General features: G+C 37.7%; 1 protein-coding gene across 1 annotated transcript; it reads left to right on the forward strand.

The window, feature by feature from the left end:
• Window positions 1-3,852: 3,852 nt before the first annotated feature.
• On the forward strand, window positions 3,853-21,136 carry LOC140239499 (androgen-induced gene 1 protein-like). The gene is made up of 6 exons (XM_072319331.1): window positions 3,853-4,024; window positions 7,247-7,384; window positions 9,152-9,253; window positions 12,483-12,598; window positions 17,389-17,540; window positions 18,449-21,136. The coding sequence occupies exons 1-6, from the start codon at window positions 3,872-3,874 to the stop codon at window positions 18,490-18,492; spliced, it is 705 nt and encodes a 234-aa protein (XP_072175432.1). The 5' UTR covers window positions 3,853-3,871; the 3' UTR covers window positions 18,493-21,136.
• Window positions 21,137-23,019: the final 1,883 nt, after the last annotated feature.

The raw sequence follows: 23,019 nt of genomic DNA on the forward strand, positions 1-23,019 counted from the left end.
GTCGAAGAAGAAATGAAAATAAATTGAATTGAACTGAATTGGGTTTGAACAAAAGAATCAACTGCATTCTTCGAGTTCTAAACCGAATGTAAACAAGAAGCGTGCAGGATGACTCAGTCTGAAAGCGACTCTCCACTGTCCAAAAGCTCTTCTTATCATAATAGCAACGGTAATTTGGTAAACTATGTAGATTTGCAAGCATTATTTCAAATCATGAATTAAAAACAATAAATGGACGACTTTGCGATGGTCTTTCTTTTCCACGCCGACCGATGCAGTGCATGATAAGTAACTATGTTTGTGTGTGTCTGTGAGAGGGGGCTGGAGGGTCAGGGTCCCCGTCTCCCCCTCCCCCACCCCTTCTCCCTCTCCCACCCCTTTCTACGGGAAGAATCTCCTGACGACACCTTCGCAGGGGCGGATCCAGGAATTCTGTAAAGGGGGGGGGGGGGTGGCGTGACTAATATTTCTGGTGCCACTTCCGGGTTTCATTTCATTTTTTTCTTTTTATTTCTTTTGTTTTTAACGAAAAATAAAGGAGGGCGTGCGCCGGTTGCGCCCCCCTCTGGATCCGCCACTGCCTTCGGAATGTTTGAACGGAGGGTTTTGTTGACATTTCATTCAGGTTTTCTTTTCTCATTTTTTATTTTATTTATTTATTTTATTCATTTATTTATTCATTTATTTATTCATTCATTTTTTACATAAGGGCCAAAAGTGTTGGGCTGCAGCCGTTTCCCCGGGCCCCACCCCGGTTCCATGCACCACATTACATAACCTGTTGTCTCTTAAAAAAGTGTCTTCACCGTGCAGGATGAAGTCTATGCAGGTGGATAGAGCCCAGTCGTTTTACTAAGTGAATGGGAGAGGAAACAGAGTTAGGCCTAGTATGTTATCTGTTTATTCTCATACTATAGGATAAAAAGAAGTCTAATTATCAAACACAAAAACTAAACGAAATGCAAACGAAATCCTTGAATTGTTCCACGTTTTTCTTATTTACTGATGAAATGATTAAAAATGTTGATGTTCGAGTAGGAAGTAAGCTTTTTTTCCGGAAGGAGGGGGGGGGGGGGGATCTCGACGGGGGCACATTATGTGACGCTGTAAAATCCTCGGCGAGGAAGCGAAGCGACCGAGCAGGGGTACCACGGTAGGGACTTTTTGTAAAAACAGAGTGCAAAAGTCGCATTTATAGAGCATTTAAAAGCAAATTTCTAGCGGAAATTGCACACAATGGAAAAATTCAGTGCGAAGGACTATGATTATAACATATACTGGGGTACATAATTATGTGACGGTGTAAGATCCTCGGCGAGGGAGCGAAGCGACCGAGCAGGGGGAGGATGTGGGAGGGGGAATACCCCCCCCCCCCCCCCACACACCCACAGTAGGAACTTTTTGTAAAAAAAAAAAAAAAAAAAAAAAAAAAAATACCAGAGTACAAAAGACGCGTTTATAGAGCATTTACAAGTAAATTTCTAGGAAATTAAACTTAGGTAAAAAAAAAGTGCGAAGGACTATGATTATAACATGGGGGGAGGGGGTACATTTTGATTTGACGGTGTGAGATCCTCGCCGAGGGAGCGAAGCGACCGAGCAGGGGGAGGATGTGGGAGGGGGATATACCCCCCTCCCACAGTAGGGACTTTTTGTAAAAACAGCGGGAGTACAAAAGTCGCGCTTATAGAGCATTTAAAAGCAAATTTCTAGGAAATATTAAACATAGTGGAAAAAATAGTGCGAAGGACTATGATTATAACATACGGGGGTACATTTATGTGAACGTGTGAGATCCTCTGCGAGGGAGCGAAGCGACCCAGCGGGGGGAGGGTGTGGGAGGGGGATACCCACGGTAGGGATTTTTGTAAAAACAGAGTAGGGCCTACAAAAGTCGCGTTTATAGAGCATTTAAAAGCAAATTTCAAGGGAATTAAACATGAAAAAAAATATGAAGGACTACGATTATAACATACAGGGGTACATTATGTGACGGTGTGAGATTCTTGGCGAGGGTGTAGGAGGGGGGTAAAACAAACATCACTGCGAAGGACTATCATCATAACTATATGAAAACTGTTCATTTTTACTATAGATGTACGGGCAAAGCCAGCGAGTCACTTTCACTTTGCCATTCGTCTGAAATGTATTCATTAAAAGTTTAAACGTGATCGCATTGTTCGAGCAAGACTATTCTCTCATTGCTAAAAGGCATAGAAGAAAAGGACCTAAGGTTTACTAAATGACAATGTTTCAGGGGGGCACACTCGAGGACGCGAGGCTACCATCTATACACTAAATTTACTCATAAGTAAATATTAGTGTCTATAGATATCATATAAGTGTATATTGATAATGAATTATGAGAAAATTTTGCATTTTCGGTTATGAAATTGACACCTTTTAGACAAGAAAAGTGAATTTATTGTTCATATTGGTCTTCAGATAATTGATTTGTTACAGGGGGCGCGCTTGTTCTTTATCATCTATAACAATACCAAGTTCAGCATCATCCTTCTTGGATTTGTGTTGCTGAAGATATCAACCATAGCATACCTCTTCCTGGTTGATCACTTCGTGGTAGTGAATATGGAGAAGCGCAAGAGACGTTAGTCGAGTTTGGGTCTTGCTGGCTTTTTGTTTTTGTTTTTGTTTTATTTTGGTTGTTATGTTGTTGTTGTTGTTGTTTTATCTTTAAAAATTATTCTTCTGTCGTAATTGGAGCTTTAGGAAGAAGTTTATATCTTTTCATTTATTATTATTTTTCATTCAAGCGGACCCTGTTCGCTAGCGGGGGTCGTTCGAACTCCCTGAACACCCCCCCCCCCCCCCTAGTTACGGGCCTGCAGTTCTAAAGAAAAAAGTCAGGGGCGCTGTACAATTTGTATGTATTACCAGGGAGGTGCCCAGTTATCACAGCATCCCTACCATAGAGCTGTAGAGCTCTGTGATCCCTACTGTAATGTATATTTAGGATATTTTGGGGATAACTTCCTGTTCATTAACAACTCAACTTAAATTCCCTTGTTTTTGTAAACTCACCTCAGAATATAACACCAAGATTATTTATTATTAATTTCCTGTCGTTAATTACCCTTGTTTGATGTTTACATCAAGAAGTCATTTAATCACCCTTGTAACAACCCTTCTTTGTCCCTGGTTTAATTACCCAAAGATTATATACACACACCTTGTGAACCACCAGACTCTTTGTCTTCCCCTTATCTTATAATACTTCCTCCTCCACAAAAGAATCCCACTCCTTTAATTGGTCAAACATCACCCCTTAGGACAACCCCTTTGGTCACTCTTTTAGTTATCCCTTTTTGATTGGTTGTCTTGCCAAAATTCTCACCCATCACCCATTGAACATTTCCAAGTTTGGTGTTCTTTCCAGGGCCCCAAGAGAGATCATGATTTCGACATCAGAGAGTCAACCTCTACTTGATATTGCTCTCTCTCTCCTGCATCTTGATACTTCTATATTTTACTCTGATGTACATACTCGTCGTTTAACTTGTCATTGAACTTCATCATGATATTTCTGAACGATTGTGAATAAACACTTTGCATCGATGAAATGTACCAAAACTGTACCTGAGCTCCTTCATTTCTGCTTCATAATAACATTCCAAATGTAACACCACCCGTTACATTACACTACACAGCTCCCAGGGGCGCGACTCGACTGCATGCTTCGGCGGCGGCGCGGCGCCAGGCGACACTACCCACTAGCCGAGGTGAGAACTGACCACAGAATTCTGTGGAACTGACCGGCGCGCTGCGCTTCTGATCCGATCCTCTGATCCTTGATCCTAGTGTCACTCACCAAGTCAGTCCATTACCGTTCAAGAAACGCGGAAAGAGGAAGATGGCCTCGCAAGTACTTGCCACGATATTCCATTTTGTAATATTTTCGTATTACTCATACGTGTACGCCTACTTCAAAATGGAGGTAGACGAAAAGCTGCCCAACCACACAAATTATGGGAAAGATCTGAAGTTTCTGACGATTTGGTCAATGGTAAGTGAACTTGCAGTTGTAACAGTAGGCTCTGCATCTCCACGACTGCCCCGAGCATTGCATTCGGTGTAGGCACTGGAGTGGCGCCCGGGCCCGGGCGGCGACCGGTGCCCAGTTCGTTCCTCTTCTCCTCCGGTACGGCAATACGTTGACCCACATATCCATTTATATGTTATTTATAATCTTCTTACGATTTTTTCAAAAATCATTCTCCTCTTTCTTCCTTTCTTGTTCTTTCTCATTCTGTCTTTCTTTCTCGCTTACAAATGACAGATAAACATTATCGATTCTCCATAATTTACTTGAATTGTAGAACCTTAACGTGTTTTAAGTCACAGAAAGTGTCAATCTTGTTCTAATACTAAGATCAATCTTAGAATTTTTGAAACTTTGACGTCTTTCTTGAAACGGTATAAGAAATTGCTCGGCGAATGGTGAAGGCAAGCAAAGGGGGTTTGAGCAGGGACAAAAGATATACATACAGATTTCTAAAAAGAAATTGCTCGAACTTGATCGTTTGCTTGACATGCTTTGCATGAGTTGTGCTTGTTGGAGCAATTGAGTATCTGAATATAAGAACGACCCAAGTCCATGGAAGACCATTTCGAGTAAATTAAAAAAAAAATTCATATCTTCTTTATATGTCCAATAATATGCTATTATTAACTGTGATGGGAAGGCAATATTGTATACAAATCAGAACATATAATTATTATTATGACAATTAACATTTACATTAATTGTGGAGAGGCCATTTTGTGTGATGCCTGATGGACTTGGGTCGTTCTTTCAATCGTTTGGACTTCGGTCGTTCTTTGATTCATATACATGAATAGCATGATATTCTGCTATAGAGATGAGAGAAGGATGAGAGAGGGCGCTATGATATGAATGTAAAAATGACCCAAGTCCTTCATTCTTTCATTCATATAATATTTAACTCATTCATTTCAGGCACATCCGGGGGGTAATTAGGATTTATCATTTATACACAAGATGAGTCCATGCATAAGCTACAATATCCCTAACCCTGTCGCGGGGCGCGGTACGTATTTGTCCGTATGGGGTCGCTGTTGCGGTTACAATATCCCATGTCCAACTGAATTTGGCGAAAAATTCGACTTGCGTCGTTCTTATATTCAGGTCTTCAATTGCAAAGGGCTGCTTTTTATTTTATGCCATATAGGGCCTATGTCATCATGTGTGCATGGCCCATTGCTTGTTGAAACAAAATAGTTTCAATATGTCTTCTTTCTACTCCTATTCAACTTTGGCTTTTCTCTGAATACGAACATGAAGATGATGCTTAAGTTAGATGTGTGCATCCTATCAAGCAAAAGCTGTTCCACTTCACGCTAAGTAATTGCGTACATTTTTAAGCAAAGGCTCCATCTCTTTAAAGCAATTACCACACTTGTGTTTGCTTGCATTAGCAATTGCTTTTGCTTGCAAACGATAGCTACTTTTCATGCAAACAGATTCAAGCTAAAGGACATGGGATAACACAAGCATTCAGTTTCTTCTATTTACGCATACAACTCATTCTATCTGCAGCTTCACTCCTGTTGATAAAGGCAATTCACCCCATAATAGTTAAGTCCTGAGAAGACTTTTTAAAAACAGTTGGTCCCATAGAAGGCTTGCTGCCATTGTAAGCATGTAAATCCTTCTGCAATGGCTATTTAAATCAGTAAAATAAATCTAAACAAACAAACAAACAAACAAACTTACCTCTACAGTATGTCCCCCCCCCCCCAAAAAAAAAAAAAAAAAAAATATACAATTGAATTTTCACATTGATAACACCCATGATTAAACTGTCTAAATGCTACTTCAGGGTCTTAGAATATTTACTCCTCAAAAAAAAGTTCTGCAAGTCCAATTTGACATATCATATTTCTCTCAAAACTATATCATTTCATTCAAATGTGACATCATAAGAAAGCCTGATTACTTATCTTTAAAATGACACCTCACTTGCTATGATTGGGTGTTCTTGGAATGGGCAAGACAGCCGAGTATGGGGACAGATCAAAAGTGAAAAGTCGCGACAATTCTGCTATTGATAATGTACAGTTTTGATGAAAAAAAGGCCACTGGAATAAGCAATGCTGAAATGACAGCACTTTCAAAAACTCCCATTTCCTAGACATTATAGGTGACTGTTTGGTCAATCTTTGTGTTTGATTTTAATCTGCAGATACTACTTCATTTTTTAATTCATGGATGAAGCCTGGAATCTAATGATGATCTCACAATGCATTCTTGTCATCCACGTTCCTTCCCTGAAACGACAAAGCAAATGGGAATGACACTGTTTGACATAACTTGTTTGCTCTATTTTGCAACATTTCACATTTGGCCTTTCCTCATACTCAGTCATACTGCGCATTCCAAGAATATCCAATCATAGCAAGTGAGGTGTCATTTTAAAGATAAGTAATCAGGCTTTCTTATGATGTCACATTTGAATGAAATGATATTTTGAGAGAAATGTGATACGTCAAATTGCACTTGCAGAACTTTTTTTTGAGAAGTTTATATCATCTTAGCTCTATTTTGCAGAAAACCCCATTCAATTTGGTTTTAGCTGTCACAGAGAAATGTGAAAAGTTGTTAAGCGTATCATGAGTCTGATTCTTCCAAGTTTAGCACTTCAAGTTCAATGCTTTTTTGTGTGAATACAATAGACAGAACTTGGAGGGAAGAGATTCTTGACATCCTCTACAAAATTCCTCATTTCTCTCTGACCACTGAAGCAAATCGAATGGGGTTTTCTGTAAGATGTGGGCAATGAGTTATAGTTTCATACCCTGAATTTGTATTTGGATTGATTCACTATTTTTAAAGATATCATTGCAGAGGGTCCCGTTGTAATTTTTATTTATTTATTTATTTATTTATTTATTTATTTATTTATTTTTTTTTTTTTGGGGGGGGGGGGGGGGGACATACGGTACATTGGCCATTGCCATGGTAGTATATTGTGCTTTTGTTACCTTCATAAAACCATATTATATTTGCATATTAATACTGTACATGTATACAGTGTGACATGTATATTGACTGATCATGAGGACATAAGCGTCTTGAGGATGTTGATTACCCAGTAAGACAAAGGCAAGATAAAGTGACCTTTAATATCAATATGAAGTCTTCATGCTTGTCTTCATTTTTCTTGATTCTAAAGTATGATTTAATTATGACTTGGTTTGTTTGCAGCTTTTTCAGATATTCTACTTCTTCATATGTTGTGTGACTGATCTGATCATGACATCCGGAAGTAGGAGTCCGATTGGTCGACGTCTCCTGGCTTTCAGAGACTGGTTTCTCTGCTCTTTGGCGTTCCCCATAGGAGCTGTAAGTTTTGTTGCTTCCTTCTTTGTTGTGGGTTTGCAAAATATAATCACTGAAAATTCATAAGCACTTTCATCTCTGGTGAAGATGGAGGCCCCCCCCCCCCCCCCCAAAAAAAAAAGAAAAGAAAAGAAAAGAAAATAATAATAATAATAAAAATTGGATTTTGAATAAATACCAATTGACTGCTTTCTTCTATTATCTTCTATTATGACTTTACTATTCATTATGTGTCCATAATCTATGTATTGTATAAATTACATATTATTTTGTTATTATATTTTGCAATGTGCAAAAATACATATCATCAAATTGCTAATGAAGAAAGCTAGTGAGGTGATATGAAGTTTTTATGTTTTGATATTTTAGATCACAGCAATATGAAAGAGGTTAATCAAGTACTATTTACTACAAAGTGTGAAAGAAATCTCTCAAAGAGGATTGGGCATTTGAAAGATTTCTGGCAATCCTGATATATCCACCTGAATAAATTGTGATAATTTTTTTTTATTCACTCTCGCAAAAGATTAGGCATTTCTTACATTTCTTCTTCAGTCTACTAATTGGTCTGGTTTTTCTTGGAGGTGTTGTTATGCCTCCTCCATGAAGTGTCGCCGGAGGCATAATGCTTCCATGTTGTCCGTCCGTCCTTCTGTCTGTCTGTAAGCAACTTTGTGGACAATGTAACTTAAAAACTGTTTGAGGTATCCTAATGAAACTTGGCATAAGTATGTATGAGTGCTCAAGGTCAAAGGTCAAGGTCAAATTGCCGAAATTTTGGTATTTCTCCCTTATCTTTGCAATGCCCATAGGTTTCCTAGTTAGTGATTTTTTTTTTTTTTTTGGAAGAATTGTTTGCCATGGGCTCAAAGGGCAAGGTTCAAAGGTAAAAAATACCTGAATACCTACTCCCTTAAACAATTGAGCCATCCATCCAAATGGAAGCCTAGTTCAAGGAAAGTAAACTCTGCCTCAGCACATTTTTGACAAATGTGTCATAATGCAAATTTTTGCCAATTATGTGAAACTGTTCCACATTGTCAAGACATACTCTAGACCTAGTGGGAGAACCATGCATTGTGGCACCAGTCGCCATAACAACATTACTACTAGTGTAAATGATGGATTAATGTGAAGTGTGGATCCATTAAAGCCACGATTTTTGCCTCTCTTAGATTGTTTACATTTTAAGTGTGACATCTTCCCCATTCCTCCTCTCAATCATGAATGTTTTTGTCTTATAACCCATAGATAATGGCATGCCAGAAATTCAAGATTTTGAATTCATTCATATTCAAGATAAGCATTTGAGGAATGTATTCAAAATTGATGTAAAGATTAAAACTCTACACTACAAATTTTCTGTTGCTGTTCAAAAACTTATGATTTGATCGTTTGATACAATACGGGTAGTTGTATTCTTCTTTGTAATATCTGCATTTTATTTTGTTACCATCCCATTTTTGTGTGCAATGGCAGATTTTGCATCTTTCCCTGAAATCATGCTTTGATCCATTGCAGAACTTTGTATTTGATCTTTAGTAGGTTTATTACGTTGTTTTAAAAATTTGGCTTTGCATAGGAATCATTCTGAAATAGTGGTATAACAAATAGTGGTGAATCACAATGTAGGAAGAATTTTAAAAATGTACATATTTCCATTGAAAGTGTAAATGTGAACAACATAAACGCATTGAATGGTCACATCATAAGATTTACTATTGATTCTAATTCTCCGTAATGCGTCATTGCTTCTGTTATTTTGACCAGCTGGTAGTGGTGATGTTCTGGGCAATCTTCGCTGTCGATAGAGAACTCATCTTTCCCAAGAAACAGGAAGCTGTGTACCCTTCTTGGATCAACCACGCCATGGTATGTACATGTAGTCACAGTGCTCAAATTACACTAAGACTGCTGTAAGAGTGGATATTTTCATGTGACTATTTTTTTTTTTTGCGCTTGGCCAGGTAAGAAGAGGCTCGCATGTTTTTAATTCCGTGGAATCAACACATTAAGTATAGAAACATTATATGGTAAGCAAAAATATTTGTCTATTGTTTTCACGCTAGTTTCTGGTTGTGCGAAATGTGTGAAAATTTCAACACCGCAAAAGTTTCCACTTTTACAGTATGAGGCCAATGGATGAGATGCCCCTCCAAAATTCAAAGGGTTTAAAGCCACTATTGGCCATGCCCCTTTTTCGTGTGAAAGTAATTAGAATATCTAATAAGTAAAAGGACAAAAACATTCATTTCTCCATTTCGTAGATCTGCATTGATGCACACACAGTACACTTCCTAAAACAACAGTGGTAACTTTTGTTCCCAGGCAAAGAAACACTTGTCATATAGATATTGTGAAAGTCGAAGCATTTTTAGGTAAATCAATATTAGCCTTCATGCCCCACAAAATGTTTGAGAGTCATACCCCAAAGTGGCCAAGACTATAAAAATCAAATGGCATTCAAGGCCTGACATATTAGTTTTCAGCCATGACAGAAATATAAAGACTGTATGGTTTAGGAATATTTGCATAACCTTATTGAATTTGACTTTCAGAGACAACTGGCGGCCAGAAAAACTGTCAGGAAAGCAATGTGTATCAATTATCAATCACATGAACATTAACTCCCAGGGCCATGTGGAACGTGTTGGCTGAAGTCACTTTAGAATGCAGTTACGTGCAATCAAAAATATGAAGTGAAAGACAGGATGTGGATTAACAGGATGTGTAAAAGGATGCTGTAGTCCACTTACAGAGATGTATAGATGACACATTCAAATGCATAAAACAGACGGTGGGATAGGAAACATATCAGAATGAAAGGAGGAAGTAATACCGCAAGGACAAGATTTGATGATCAGGGGCAAAAAATTGAGCAACTGCCAATTTGCAATTTATCACAGCCATTTGAATATACATGTATTGCATTAATGTGAAATGTGCAAATTCTACATTAATTTTGTGCACACATAGTATTAAAAGAAATTGTAGTCAGGTTTATAGTAGTATATGCCAAATGAAAAGGTCCCCATTTTCAAGTGGATGTGAATTAATGTAAATGAATTGTTCATCAAAATCAGTTGGAGTGTAAGAAATATATGACATGATTAAATGTCATGAAAAAGTTCTGTAAAAAAGACATTTTTGTACGATATCTACTGAGTCAAAAGGGTGTATATTCAAAGGCAAACCCATGGAGGTGCCAAAGTCTCCCCCCCCCCCCAAGCTCAGTAGAAAACATGCAATAAACGCAGACAGCCATTCTGATGTGTACAGGGCTTTTATAAGTTGTTCAAGCCATATAGCAAAGAAACTTAAATTTTCATGAAATGTCATGAGAAAAATAGAGGAGACATTCCTTCTACAATATCTAAACTGTCAACAAAATGACAAAGTAATTTCTGTACATATTTGATAATCCAATACCTCATTCATCTAAACCCTAAAAGGGTTGGGGGGGGGGGGGGAGTGGAAATCCGCCCCCTCAACATTTTGCACAATAATTCTGCAACACGAGAAGGCCTCATTACAAGACTTCTTGACTTTTTTTATTCAAGTCTCGCGCAACTTTTGAGACCAAATTTGCAACATCTATGCGTACTGTTACGAAGCTATGCCCATTTCTGTAACTGCATGTCATGCCCAAATGGGCGTAATTTTGGGATTTTGTATACATTTCCTATGGAAACAGTGCTATGTCATAAAATTCATGAAAACCTTACTATTTGTACTATTTGTCACTTTGATTGATTTTAAGCTGATTATGGTAAAAAAAGTGGTCAGTGTCACTTTGCAATGAAGAAAACACTGAAAAAAAAAACAAAAGTAAAGAACAAGGAATTACACAAGAAACTAAAAAAACAATAAAATACATAAGGAATTGAAATAAATTACTTTGGGGAGTTTTTATAATGTATATGTATATGTAATTGTTGAATTTGTTTAAACAGATATATGTATACAAATCAAAAAGTAGACTCTCAATGCTTTTAGTTAGGCTAAATTATGATCGTGGGCTTAATTTGCATAATTAATTAATTGAAATTAGAAATTCGTAATTTCAAAAAAATCCAAGATACAATCATGTGCTAAATTTCATTGTGATCATGCCCAGATGGCTGAGATTTTTTTTTTTTTTTTTTTTTGGGGGGGGGGGTGTCTGATTTTCCTCAAACTTTCACTGAAGTGTTCTTCTAATATTGAGCACTGCATTCACTAAACCCACATGTATATGAAGGTGAACTTGTCCTTTTAAGGGATGATATAGATTTGGTTGAGATCGGGCTTCAGGTTTCCACTTTTTTTTTTCGTGGCGTAATGAGAAACCTCGTATGAAATATAAAAGTGCATATAATTCTAAGAAGAATTTCACAGTTTATTCGATGAAAATTGGTTTTGAAATGGCTGAGATTCTATGCAAAACAAAGCAATCCTAATAAAAGGCACAACCCACCTTTTACCAGGATTGCTTTGTTTTACTTTGTTTTTGGATACCTCAGCCATTTCTCAACAGATTTCAGTGAATAAACCTGGAATTTCTTTTAGAATTGTATGCTCTTTATCATTTCATAAGTGGTTTCTAAGTACAATTGTATCTCACAAAAAGTTAAAAGCTGAATCCTCTTCCCAATCCATACTATACCAATGATGGAGACTTTTTGTTGGGTTTTGTGATGCAAGGTCATTTATGATGAAAATGGTTAGAGCTTTAATGCTACTCTTTGAATGTGATGGCACAAAATCAAGTGTGCCTAATTCTGTGAATTCAATCAATGGAGATGATGAAACGCTTTATGTCAACTTGAGGTAGAGAAAAACTTTGCTCTTTTGTTGGCATTTTTGTGTATTTCCTTTGGAGAGGAGCGTGGCAGTTATGAGAAGCAGAGGTATTTTACAAAAATATGCTCATACTTGTACTTTGTGCATGTATACTGGAAAAAAAAAAAGTTGTTTGGAACAAGATCATGCATGTGTTCTGCCAATACCATACCATTTTAAAAGTCAAATAAGTGGTCTGTTTAATATTTTCAGTTGTGTTCATATGATGTTCATCATCTTTGCTCCTGCAATACCATTTCCACATTGTTTGTTTTCCCAGCATACAAATTTGCTGTTCATCCTCTTGATAGAGATGTATCTTGTGAAGCATAACCAGCCAAGGAGAAAGACCGGAATACTCAGCAGTTTATTTGTTGGGCTGGTGTACATCATTTGGTAATTATGTCCATTTTCTTTCTCTCATTTTCCTTTTACATGTGTGAAATCCTTCCTTACCTGTGTCATTTACTGATTCTTGAAAACAGCATGTCTCCCCACGCACTTCTCAAAAAGCAGGATTGAAAATGGAACAAATTTATAAATTTCTTAACATTTACAATCATCACATACGATGCATAAACAGATGATATGACAACTTGGACACTTTCGCTCTCAATCACTTTTGTGGTTTTGTAAGAAATCTGAAAGCCAGCACTATGTATCAGAGGGAAACCAGTTAATGGAGCAAGCCAGACCTGCTTGGGCGAAACCAGCCTGAGCAGAACCGGTATGAACAGACAGGAGACGACTTCTTTTTCAAGCAAGCCCTCAAACCTCCTCATGGAGGCTCTGAAACGTGCCGGCATTATAAACAGGGTAGTACACTGTAGTCTCCTCTCTTTTCATTGCTCTTCATATTTAAGCTCCTTGCTCAGGCCAGGTTCAGTTCTCAGTCATGTTTTATCTCCTCAGCCTGGTGCTCCTTTTTGGTCATGCAAACAAGTTGCTTCCTTTTCACATCTTTAACCAACATTCTAGTCTGCCTTACAGCAAGGGATGACTCGTTAGGGGCGCTAAAGTCTTTGAATTAAAAATTTTGGTGACTCAAAAAAAAACACCCAGAAATGAAGTGGCTTGAAATAAAACAAAATGTACAAATTTATTTTGAATTTAGGCTGCCCAGTAGGGCCACCAAAATATTGTGACTTTTTTTTTTCCAAATTTGGTTGCCTGACAAATTTTAAGTGGCCCGGGCCACCGGGCCATCGCTATCGTTGAACCCTGCATACAGTATCTTGCCTAGTCCTTTTCTGGCAGGCTCATGTTCATTCTGTACTGCCAGTCTCACTGTCCTCCTTGTTGTGTGAGTTTGATATTATGCATGTTCAGAGTAGTGATACAATGACACAAAATTGCTGCAAAATCTTCCGTATACTGAATATTACCTGAAACTGTAAATTGAAATTTGATGTTCTCACACAGCCTGCACAAAAACATTTTGACTTGTTGACTCTTGTAGGTTAAAACAAAACTAAAGTATACCCCACCTATACTTGAATAATATTATTCCCACATACTTTTCAAGATAATCATATGTTCTGGACTTTCCTAATAAATCAATTCAATATGTTTTATAAAAAATATTAGGATAACACTTTTTATTTAATTCAACTTTACATTTATAACTGATTGCTAGCAGCTGTACGAAGCTTACAGAAACTTTGATGTGCACTTCCTTCATTGTAAAGTCCCAGAAGCTAAACTTACTGGCCCAAATTCACGAAGGTGGTACAATTGAAACCATGGTTTAAAGCATGGACAAAGACCGTAGTTTTGTATGGGGCGCCAAGTGTCACATGGCCTATTTCGTTATGAAATCAGTCATTTTTCATTTCGTCAACTACGAAATGTTAGCATTTCGTCGACGAAATGACTGATTTCGTAATGAAATAGGCCATGCAACACTTGGTGCCCCAAACAAAAGTACAGTCTTTGTCCACGGTTTAAACCATGGTTTCAATTGTGCCACCTTCGTGAATTCGGGCCATAATGTGTGGTGCTGTATCTTTACCTCCGCCAAGGGAGGAGGTTATGTTTTTGTTACCGTATGGTTTGTTTGTTTGTTCGTCCCTGTGCAAAATAACTCAAAAAGTGGTTAACGGATTGGGATGAAACTTGCAGGAAAAGTTGAGAATCACACAAGTAGCAAACAATTAACTTTGGTAGTGATCCGAGAATTTTGGGGGAATTTATAAAGGATTTTTGATATTTTGGCAGGTAGGGTCAATGAACTTGGGAGTTCAGGCTGTGCATATTTGAGGTTTGCATGCGCGCACTAAAGTGCATGCTCTAGTTTCTGCTGGGGTGAGGCGCGCCGTGCAGCTGAGGGTTTATGACGTAACAAAGGCTTCTGTATTAGGAAATTTTTCAGCATGTATACCTATGGGTAGAAATCACTGATCTCTATGGAAGAGCCCAAAGAGCTTTTCCCCAGTGGTGGAGAGGAGAAAAATCTCTTGGGGAAGATTAAGATCATCGGTGGAAAGTAGCTGCTTGGCGGAGGTCTGCGCTCTCAAGAGTGCTTTTCTAGTTTTATTATAGGTTTTGTTTTGTTTTGTTTTGTTTTGTTTTTAATCAAGATAGAGGGATAAAAACCCTGATCATTTTCATTCAAGCCCTTTGCTTTCATAAGGGTGTTGATATGGCTTAGTCGGTAGCGCGTCTACTTTCATATCCAAGGGCACCGGGTTCAATTCCCCAGTCTCACTGAGCAATGTTATGTGTAAGCATTCTGTCCCCTCTAGTAAGAGGCAAAACACACTGTCCCTCGGATAGGACATAAAATAGAGGGCCCATGTGTGTGTTAGCCATGACTCACGCTCGTAAAAAATCTCACTTCATTCATTCATCACAAAGAGCAGGATGCTAACCCAGTGAAGTGGTCCCCCCACCAACCCGCACAAGAAAACGGGCGAATGATGCCGACCCCTCATGCTTCGCCCCAGGTGGCCAGCAATAGTCAGCAAACGGTCCTTAACCAGGCACATTGTGCCATACGCTTGAATGAATGAATGCCTTTCATAAGTTTGGCTTTGGTTGCAGAATTTTCAAAAGCATTCATAACTGATTCTTACTTTGACAGCAAACTTTAGACGATAAAACTTCCTGTTTCTCTTTCAGAATTGGCAAATATTTTCTAATTTCTCTCTCGTTTCCACTACTTTGTGAAAATTTACTGAATATGACCAGATCCATGAAGTTTATCCAATATATATGAGATATGTGAAATAAAAATGCAGAGTAGCTAATTCAGTGACAAGATCATAATTTCTTTTACATAAGTTTCTTTTTCTCTCTCAATTTGGCAATCTTTGTGATCAGTTTCTTTTTGATTTCATGCAGATTCACTAAAATTGAACCAGTTTCATGTCTTTCTCAACAAACAAACCAACAGCAGCAAACAACACACAAACAAAGATATGAATTAAAATCAGACGTGTCAATTTAAAGGACAAGTTCACCTTTAATATACATGTGAATTGAGTGAATGTAGCAATATTAGTAGAACACATCAGTGAAAGTTGGAGGAAAATCAGAAAATCTGTTTGAAAGTTATGAATTTTTGAAAATTCAGTGCTGTCATAGCTGGATGAGAAGACTACCACAGCTTGTGATATCACATTCATTGAATGATATAAGGAAAATATGAAGAGAATTCGACATATTTTTGTTTTTCTCGCATGATAAAAGAGTACTTGACTTGCCTCTTTTAGAAAGCTGGGAGAATGATATTGCATCAGTGACAAGCAGAGGTAATGTGTGCTCTTTAAACAAAAAAATTGTGGAATTCTGTTTATATTTTCCTCATATTCTACATAATAATATGGCATCACAAGCTTTAGTACTCTTCTCATCCAGCAGTCACTGTGCAGAAATTTGAAAATGGATTGACTGATTGTCCTCAAACTTTCACTGTGTTTAACTGATAGTGCAGCTGCACTCACGCAATCCACATGAACTTGTCCTTTATGGTGCAATGATTTCAACTGAAGAAGGTGAACCATATTTAGTGTCAACTGCTAAAACAAAGAAAAAAACAAAGGTTGAAGAACAGGATCATATTTTTTGTATCAACATCTACAAACAAGCAAATAGGTCAGAGTTTTCATTAAATCAGAGTCTGCTCAAAGAACTTCAAAAGTGCCATATTTTGTTCCTGCATTGTGTCCAGATGTCCACTGCATTCTTTTTGAGCAGATCATAAAAAGTTTGTGCAATATCCTGTGAATATGTTCTATGTAATCACATTCTAACTTTGCAAAGTGAAAAAAGAAGTGTCATTTAGACCTATCCTTTTACAAAACTGTTTTTATCTAAGGTGTCAAAGACAATATATTATGTTCATTCTTTCAAAATAGATGTTTTTTACATAGCTGCATTTGAAGGTTGTAGATTTAATAGTTTTCCTTTGATTATGATGATAGACATGGTATATTAGCCTAATGAAACTATAATGATTATTCATGAAGCAGTGATTATATGCATGTCACATTGAGTCTGTTGATAAAAAAGTTGTAATTTGTTGACTTATTATGATGCATACTCCAGGTTATTCCAAAATATCCTTTCTTGTCTATCAAAAGAAATCCTTTGCATATAAAAAAAACCCAGCAACAAGGATAGAAAGAGTCAGTACACACTCTTTGTTTGATTGTCTATGTTGCTCTAAAACATGGGAGGATATTGTGTACAGAAATCTCCTCATCTTTGTCAATATGACTACTACTCGAGACTAGCTTCCCAGAAGTTGTTCTCAACTGTATGTGTTTTGACAGTTTTATCAGTTCAGAGATTGCTTGTTGAAACTTTTTTTAATGATGCTGAGGCAAAGCTCAGTCTGTTACTTCTGATAAGGCGGTTGGTTGATTAAATCTGGTGTACCGGTAATCAAATAGCATCAAATATAGCATCGATACAGTTGACATTCCATCATCCTACTTACGTGCCAAGGAGTTTTTATATAGAGTTGATTAATATGTTTATTGGTATCCAAGATGGTGATCAATTATTTGTGTTCAGTCTCGACACATTGCAAACTGATACTGAATGGGTGAAGGTCGCAAGCAGGTCGAAATAAATCGGTCACGCCAGATGGCAGAGAGCCAAGACATGGCTGTCGATGTTCATCAAAATGTTTATGCCAGCGTGTTGCGGTTTACTCTCCTCTTGTTACTTTTCATCTGCAGGTTGATGTTTCTTGGGTTCAACAAGGGTATCTGGGTCTATCCTGTCCTCGAGGTTCTCAACGGGGTCCAATTTGTGCTGTTTTTCGTCGTAGCATTTGCCCTGTTTGTCGCAGCCTACTTTGTGGGGGAAAGATGCAACCTGGCACTTGGCCGTAAGTACTCTATACGCCATATTATATTTAGCGAGTCTAATTTTTCACAAATCAGGACTTCCCGACAATTTCCAAGTAGTTGAATTTGCGATTGTGGAGTACAGCACTGAACGGAGAAATGTATGCGTGCACGTCACATTTATGTCCGGATGAGAGTTGATATTTTCATGTGTTTCTAAATTCGCGAATAGCATCCGACTAGCAAACTGTGCGAAAAAAATGAAAACCTTGCAAAATATTCCTCATTTACAGTACTTGAAGAGAAAGGAAACCCCCAAGTATGAATATGGATTGAGTGAATGTGGCAGTATGAGTAGAGTGCATAAGTAAAAGTTTGGGAAAAATCAAACAATTGATCCAAAAGTTATGAATTCTAAAATTTTGGTGCAGCCATTGCTGGATGAAAAGACGACTGCAGTTGTGATGCCACATATGGAAAATGATCTAAAGAAAATGTAAGAATTACACAAAATTCCTATTTTTGATGTATGAAAAGTACACACACCCTGCACTTGTCACTGACATATGCTAAGGGCAATACTATTCTGGAATCCCTGCTTTCTAAAAGAGAAATTCAAGTGCTCTTTCATTACATGCACTAAAAGTGAAAAGATGCTGAATTTCCTAATCATGTAGATGATAATTCTGACAGTCACTGCTTGTGGATAAAGCAATTTAAACCTTGAGATGTCTTGTGGTTCTAATCATTGATTTATTGCTAACTTCTGAGTGCGTCTGCCTGGGGCTAAACTACAAGCTAATTACTGCGGTAGTGAAGATTGAAACTTTGGGTTCTAGGTTGTCTTTAAGGTTAGGAACATAAGTCCTCACGAACGTTAGTCCTCAGGACTTCCCTTTGTCCAGCTCTCAGTTCTTATTGTTTTTAAAACTTTTGTCTATTTCTATAGGTAACCTTCCAGATCCAGATCTGATGTATGCCAAGATAGACTGACTGACAGGAAGACTTTCTGCTGCATCAAACTCTGAAATGTGGAAGACTTACCAGTGGCATTGTTTCACTATGAAATTGTGCACTATGGTGTTAGGCAAAATAAGATAATAAATACTTTGGAAAGAAAAGCTATGCATTTTCCAACAACAACAAAAAAGAAAAGAAAAGAGAAAATTGGAAGACGTTATATGATTTGTTATAAACTATGACAATCTGGTGGATTATTAGATGTTACATATTTAGTAGACAATGCTCTTCTTTCTTTAAATTTTTTATATATTTGTGGTGCAAAATATGTGTACAGTGTTGATAATGAACCGGATGATATGCCCCATAATTGCTATTGGAGTACACGTCATGAAAATGTAATATATGCATGTACTGAGATGTAGAGCCATTTGTAGTCATTCTTAGATGTATTCATTATGAAATAATGAGAATCTGACAGATCATAACTGTGAGGGGGATGCCAATAGTGCTGCGTTTACACCATGTTCACGGCGGCCATGGCAGTCCCGTTTCAGGCCACTGGACAAAAGGGGATGGACGTGAGACAATGCGGGGGAACGTGGTGAGCAAATATGACAGGCCGTGATTGCCGTGGATGCCATGTCAGATTTTTAAACTGTCAAAGAATTTACCACAGCAGTCACCATGCTGATGGGAAACCTAGTAGGCTATAATAAAATGGGGTGACTTGAGCAAAGCAAAAAGTGACAGCTCGTCATAGGCCGTAAAAAAATGTGGAGGCGATCCGTGGTGGGATGTGATACGAAATGTGTGTAGTCTGGCCTGATCAGATGCCGTGGGAACGGTGTCTGATAGCTAAAACGTTCACTGGAGCAAGGACTGAAATGAGTAAGACTATATTATGAAGGGGAAAAAAGAAAATCTCTCCTACCCATGGTGCACTATGATTCAGGCAAACGGGACTGCCATGGCCGCTGGGATCATGGTATGAAAACAAAGCATTAAGCAAATATAGTCTTTCTCTCACCAAAAAATATGGTTCAGATGTGCAATTGCAACTGGTTGTCCAGGTGGCATCTGTTCTCTGATATGACTAGTGCATACACTGTACAGGGATTAATTTTCCAACTCGAAGTTGATTAGCAATTTCAGCTAATGAATAATATTTCAAGTGGTGTCCTGTACACTTCTATGGAAGAAGGCTGCTACAGAAGAGATTCTGTATAAGCTGTTATTTTTGCGAGGGTTTAATTTTCACAAATTTCGTGAATCTCAGTACTGCAAATTTCGTGAATCTCAGTTGGACCGCGAATTTAACAACACGCGAAAATGTCACTATACGCTATAAGGTAGTACAGTAGTGCGCTTATGTAGGCCTCTGTGTCAATTCGCGAAAACAAATATCGCAAAAATATCCGTGACCTCCTCATTCGCGAAAATAACAGCGTATACAGTAATTTGTGTGGCAGTGGTATGAAAACTTATTGTGATGCGATACCAGGAAGATCATTCCCTGATGTATAACCTGAAATTTTCACGTGCTTGAAACTTTTGCAAATTTCGCGCAAGTAAAATGCATGTGAAAGGTTTTGTCTGCACAATGTTTTGAATGCCAGCGGCAATTCACAAAAGTTTCATGCAGCGAAAGAGGCTGCCAGCTCCAGTTCGTGAAATTTTCATATACGTGTATATACATTACCCATGTAAAGGGAGGGATAAAGACTAAGAAATAGCACATATTCATCTTCAAACCCATCTTTGTTACCTAAATATGAAAGTGCCTTTGTGAATAAAAGATACTCATTAGTCCTTGTGTGATCCTACTTATTCCAACAGGCAGTTGCTCAGTAGCAAATATTTAGCTTTCAGATACTGGTACTTTACTTTTTCTTTGCTTTTCTGAAACAGCGGTGTTGGTCAGAGCCTGTTCATCGATCAGGATTGTATCCTCCTCGGCCGCTCTTGAATTCTTCCAATGTATATCTTGGGCTATTATCATTCATCTTAAAGTGATATTATAATATCTACATGTATGTGACATACACATGGCAGGGAGGGGTGAAAACTGCTTTAGAGCAAGGACCCAATGTAGTAGTTACTCATAGTCAAATACACAATTTGTATGCTTGTCCAGCTTATTCCAAAAGGCATTCACAGAGCATGCCGAGAAAGTTGATATATATGGCAACATAAATGTTATAACCTATGATGCTCTTTTTCCATTGACAAAATGACTTATCACTGGTGAAAGTCTAAATATTGTTCCCAGACTTTTCATGTTAAGACTCAGAAATTAGTTGTGATGCGAAAGACAACATTCCACATGTGTAATTCAGCAGTGTGTGCATTCCTTGTTTCAGTATAAATGGTCGTGTATTACGTGTACATTGTTTTTATAAAGTATATTATGATTTGTACTATAACGTCTTGCTAAAAGTATCTTCATCAGCAATTGTGGAAGGAAATTTATGTTATCAGATTTGCCAAGTCTCCCTTTTTCTGCTTGCCGTTCAAATGATTGCTGTCGTACAACAAAGGCAGATGATTCCAGTTTTTCATAACAAAGGTGTTATGAACAAAGTCACAACTGCAGTCACTATGATGATCATGTTGAGTACTTCCAGATGTTGAAACCTATGTTGTTTAATAAAATTTTTATACAGCTGTACACAAATTTCATGATTGCTTAATCTGGTGATTTCTACAATTTGTTCACTTTATCCAGAGTGAAACAATTTTGATTTTGATCCTTTCTTTGTCTTCCGATGCCTCATATTGCCACTGCGTGGCATTTTGTTAGTACAAATTTGTATAGGGCCTATTGGCACTCCATCTGGGGAGGGGGGGGGGGGGGGTCAGTCCTTACAGTGCTTGTTGAATAATAATGATGATGCAATAGTAATACTGGTAATTTGCACCTGTTTAGTGCACAATACTGTAGTAGTCTAGAAACAACGTGCTTTACAAAGCTTCCTAAACATCATAGAAAAAGATGATAAAAAAAAAAAAGATTTTGCATTGTTCAGGGTTATGAATGGATCATAATTTTCATGGATGTTGAAGCATAATCTCAGTTAAGCAGTTGTTTTTGCTTCTATATGACATGCAATATTTTTTTTTTCCTTGAATGATATAATTATGGATGCCATAATTGTGTCTTACCCTTGAAATTTTTGTGAATGTGTGCTGAGTATATCACATGCACAAATACAGTATATTAAAGGGTGTATACAGTTCTGGTCGAGGTGAGGATTTAGCTTTTAACGTTTTGCAAGATATTCAGAAACCACTCATTGAGATGTCAAAGAGCATGCAATTCTAAGGGGTATCAAAAGTTTATTTGATGAAAATCGGTTTTGAAGTGGCCGAGATATCCAAAAACAAGGTGAAACCAAGAGATCCTAATAAAGTTGTGGCCTGTAGTCTTTTATTATTATCACTTTTTTTGATATCTCAGCCATTTGAAAACCAATTTTCATCAAATAAATGTTGAATCCTTCTTAAAATTACAGTACATGCTCTTTCATATTTCATAAGAGGTTTCTCATTATCTCACTTAGGAATGTAAAAAAAATTAATCCCTACCTCAACCAGTACTGTACAGCCCCTTTAAACTAGTATAGCATGTATTAACATACAATGTATATACACTGTATGTTACTTGTGCATTATGTAGGGCCTATTAGATGTGTGTGAACATACAGCATCATATTAAAGACCCAGAAGTGTGGGGAAACATGGGTAGTTTGATTTAAAGGACAAGTTCACCTTCATAGACATGTGGGTTGAGTGAATGCAGCAATAATAGTAGAGCACACCAGTGAGTTTGAGGAAAATCTGACAATCCGTTCAAAAGTTATGAATTTTTGAAGTTTCTGCTCAGTCACGGCTGGATGAGAAGACTACTATAGCTTGTGATGTCACATGAGTACAACGATATAGAGAAAGTATAAAGAAAATTCAACATATTTTCACTTTTCTCGCATAACAAAAGAACACTCGACTTCTCTCTTTCAGAAGGCAAGGGGAATAATATTTCCCTTAAAGGGCGGGTCTTTTAATTTTATAATGCATGATCATATGAAAATACTGTGTCAATACTATTAGAAATCGCATATACTTTTCTTCAAAGAGATCTGTGAACTTCAAAAAACTCAGTTGAAATCGCCTAAATCGCTCATTTTTCGGGTAGTCGGGAACGCCCCCAGAAAAAGCAAGGACCGGTCACGTGCCTTGTCAGGTGACACTGTGACGCACCAACAGGAACTCATAGTGCGACTGTCTCGCCTAAACTGTACTTCACAGTGCAGGGATCTTGTGTACCGGGGTATTTGTAGGAAAGTTGGAGAAAGTATTTCAAGAAAATGCCGAGGAAGTGTGCCGTCATCACCGCAGCAAAGACACAAAAGATGGGGTGTAAGTCTGCACAACTTCCCTAAAGATGACGCTACTCGAAAAAATTGGGTTCGTTGAGAATCATTTGCTGACGCGAGCCCAGAGGGATAGATGGTCCCTTCTACTACGATGTACATTACTACGCACTAGGTTGTACAGCCT

The sequence above is a fragment of the Diadema setosum genome, chromosome 16, assembly GCF_964275005.1.
Source record: "Diadema setosum chromosome 16, eeDiaSeto1, whole genome shotgun sequence".
Classification (NCBI taxonomy): domain Eukaryota; kingdom Metazoa; phylum Echinodermata; class Echinoidea; order Diadematoida; family Diadematidae; genus Diadema; species Diadema setosum.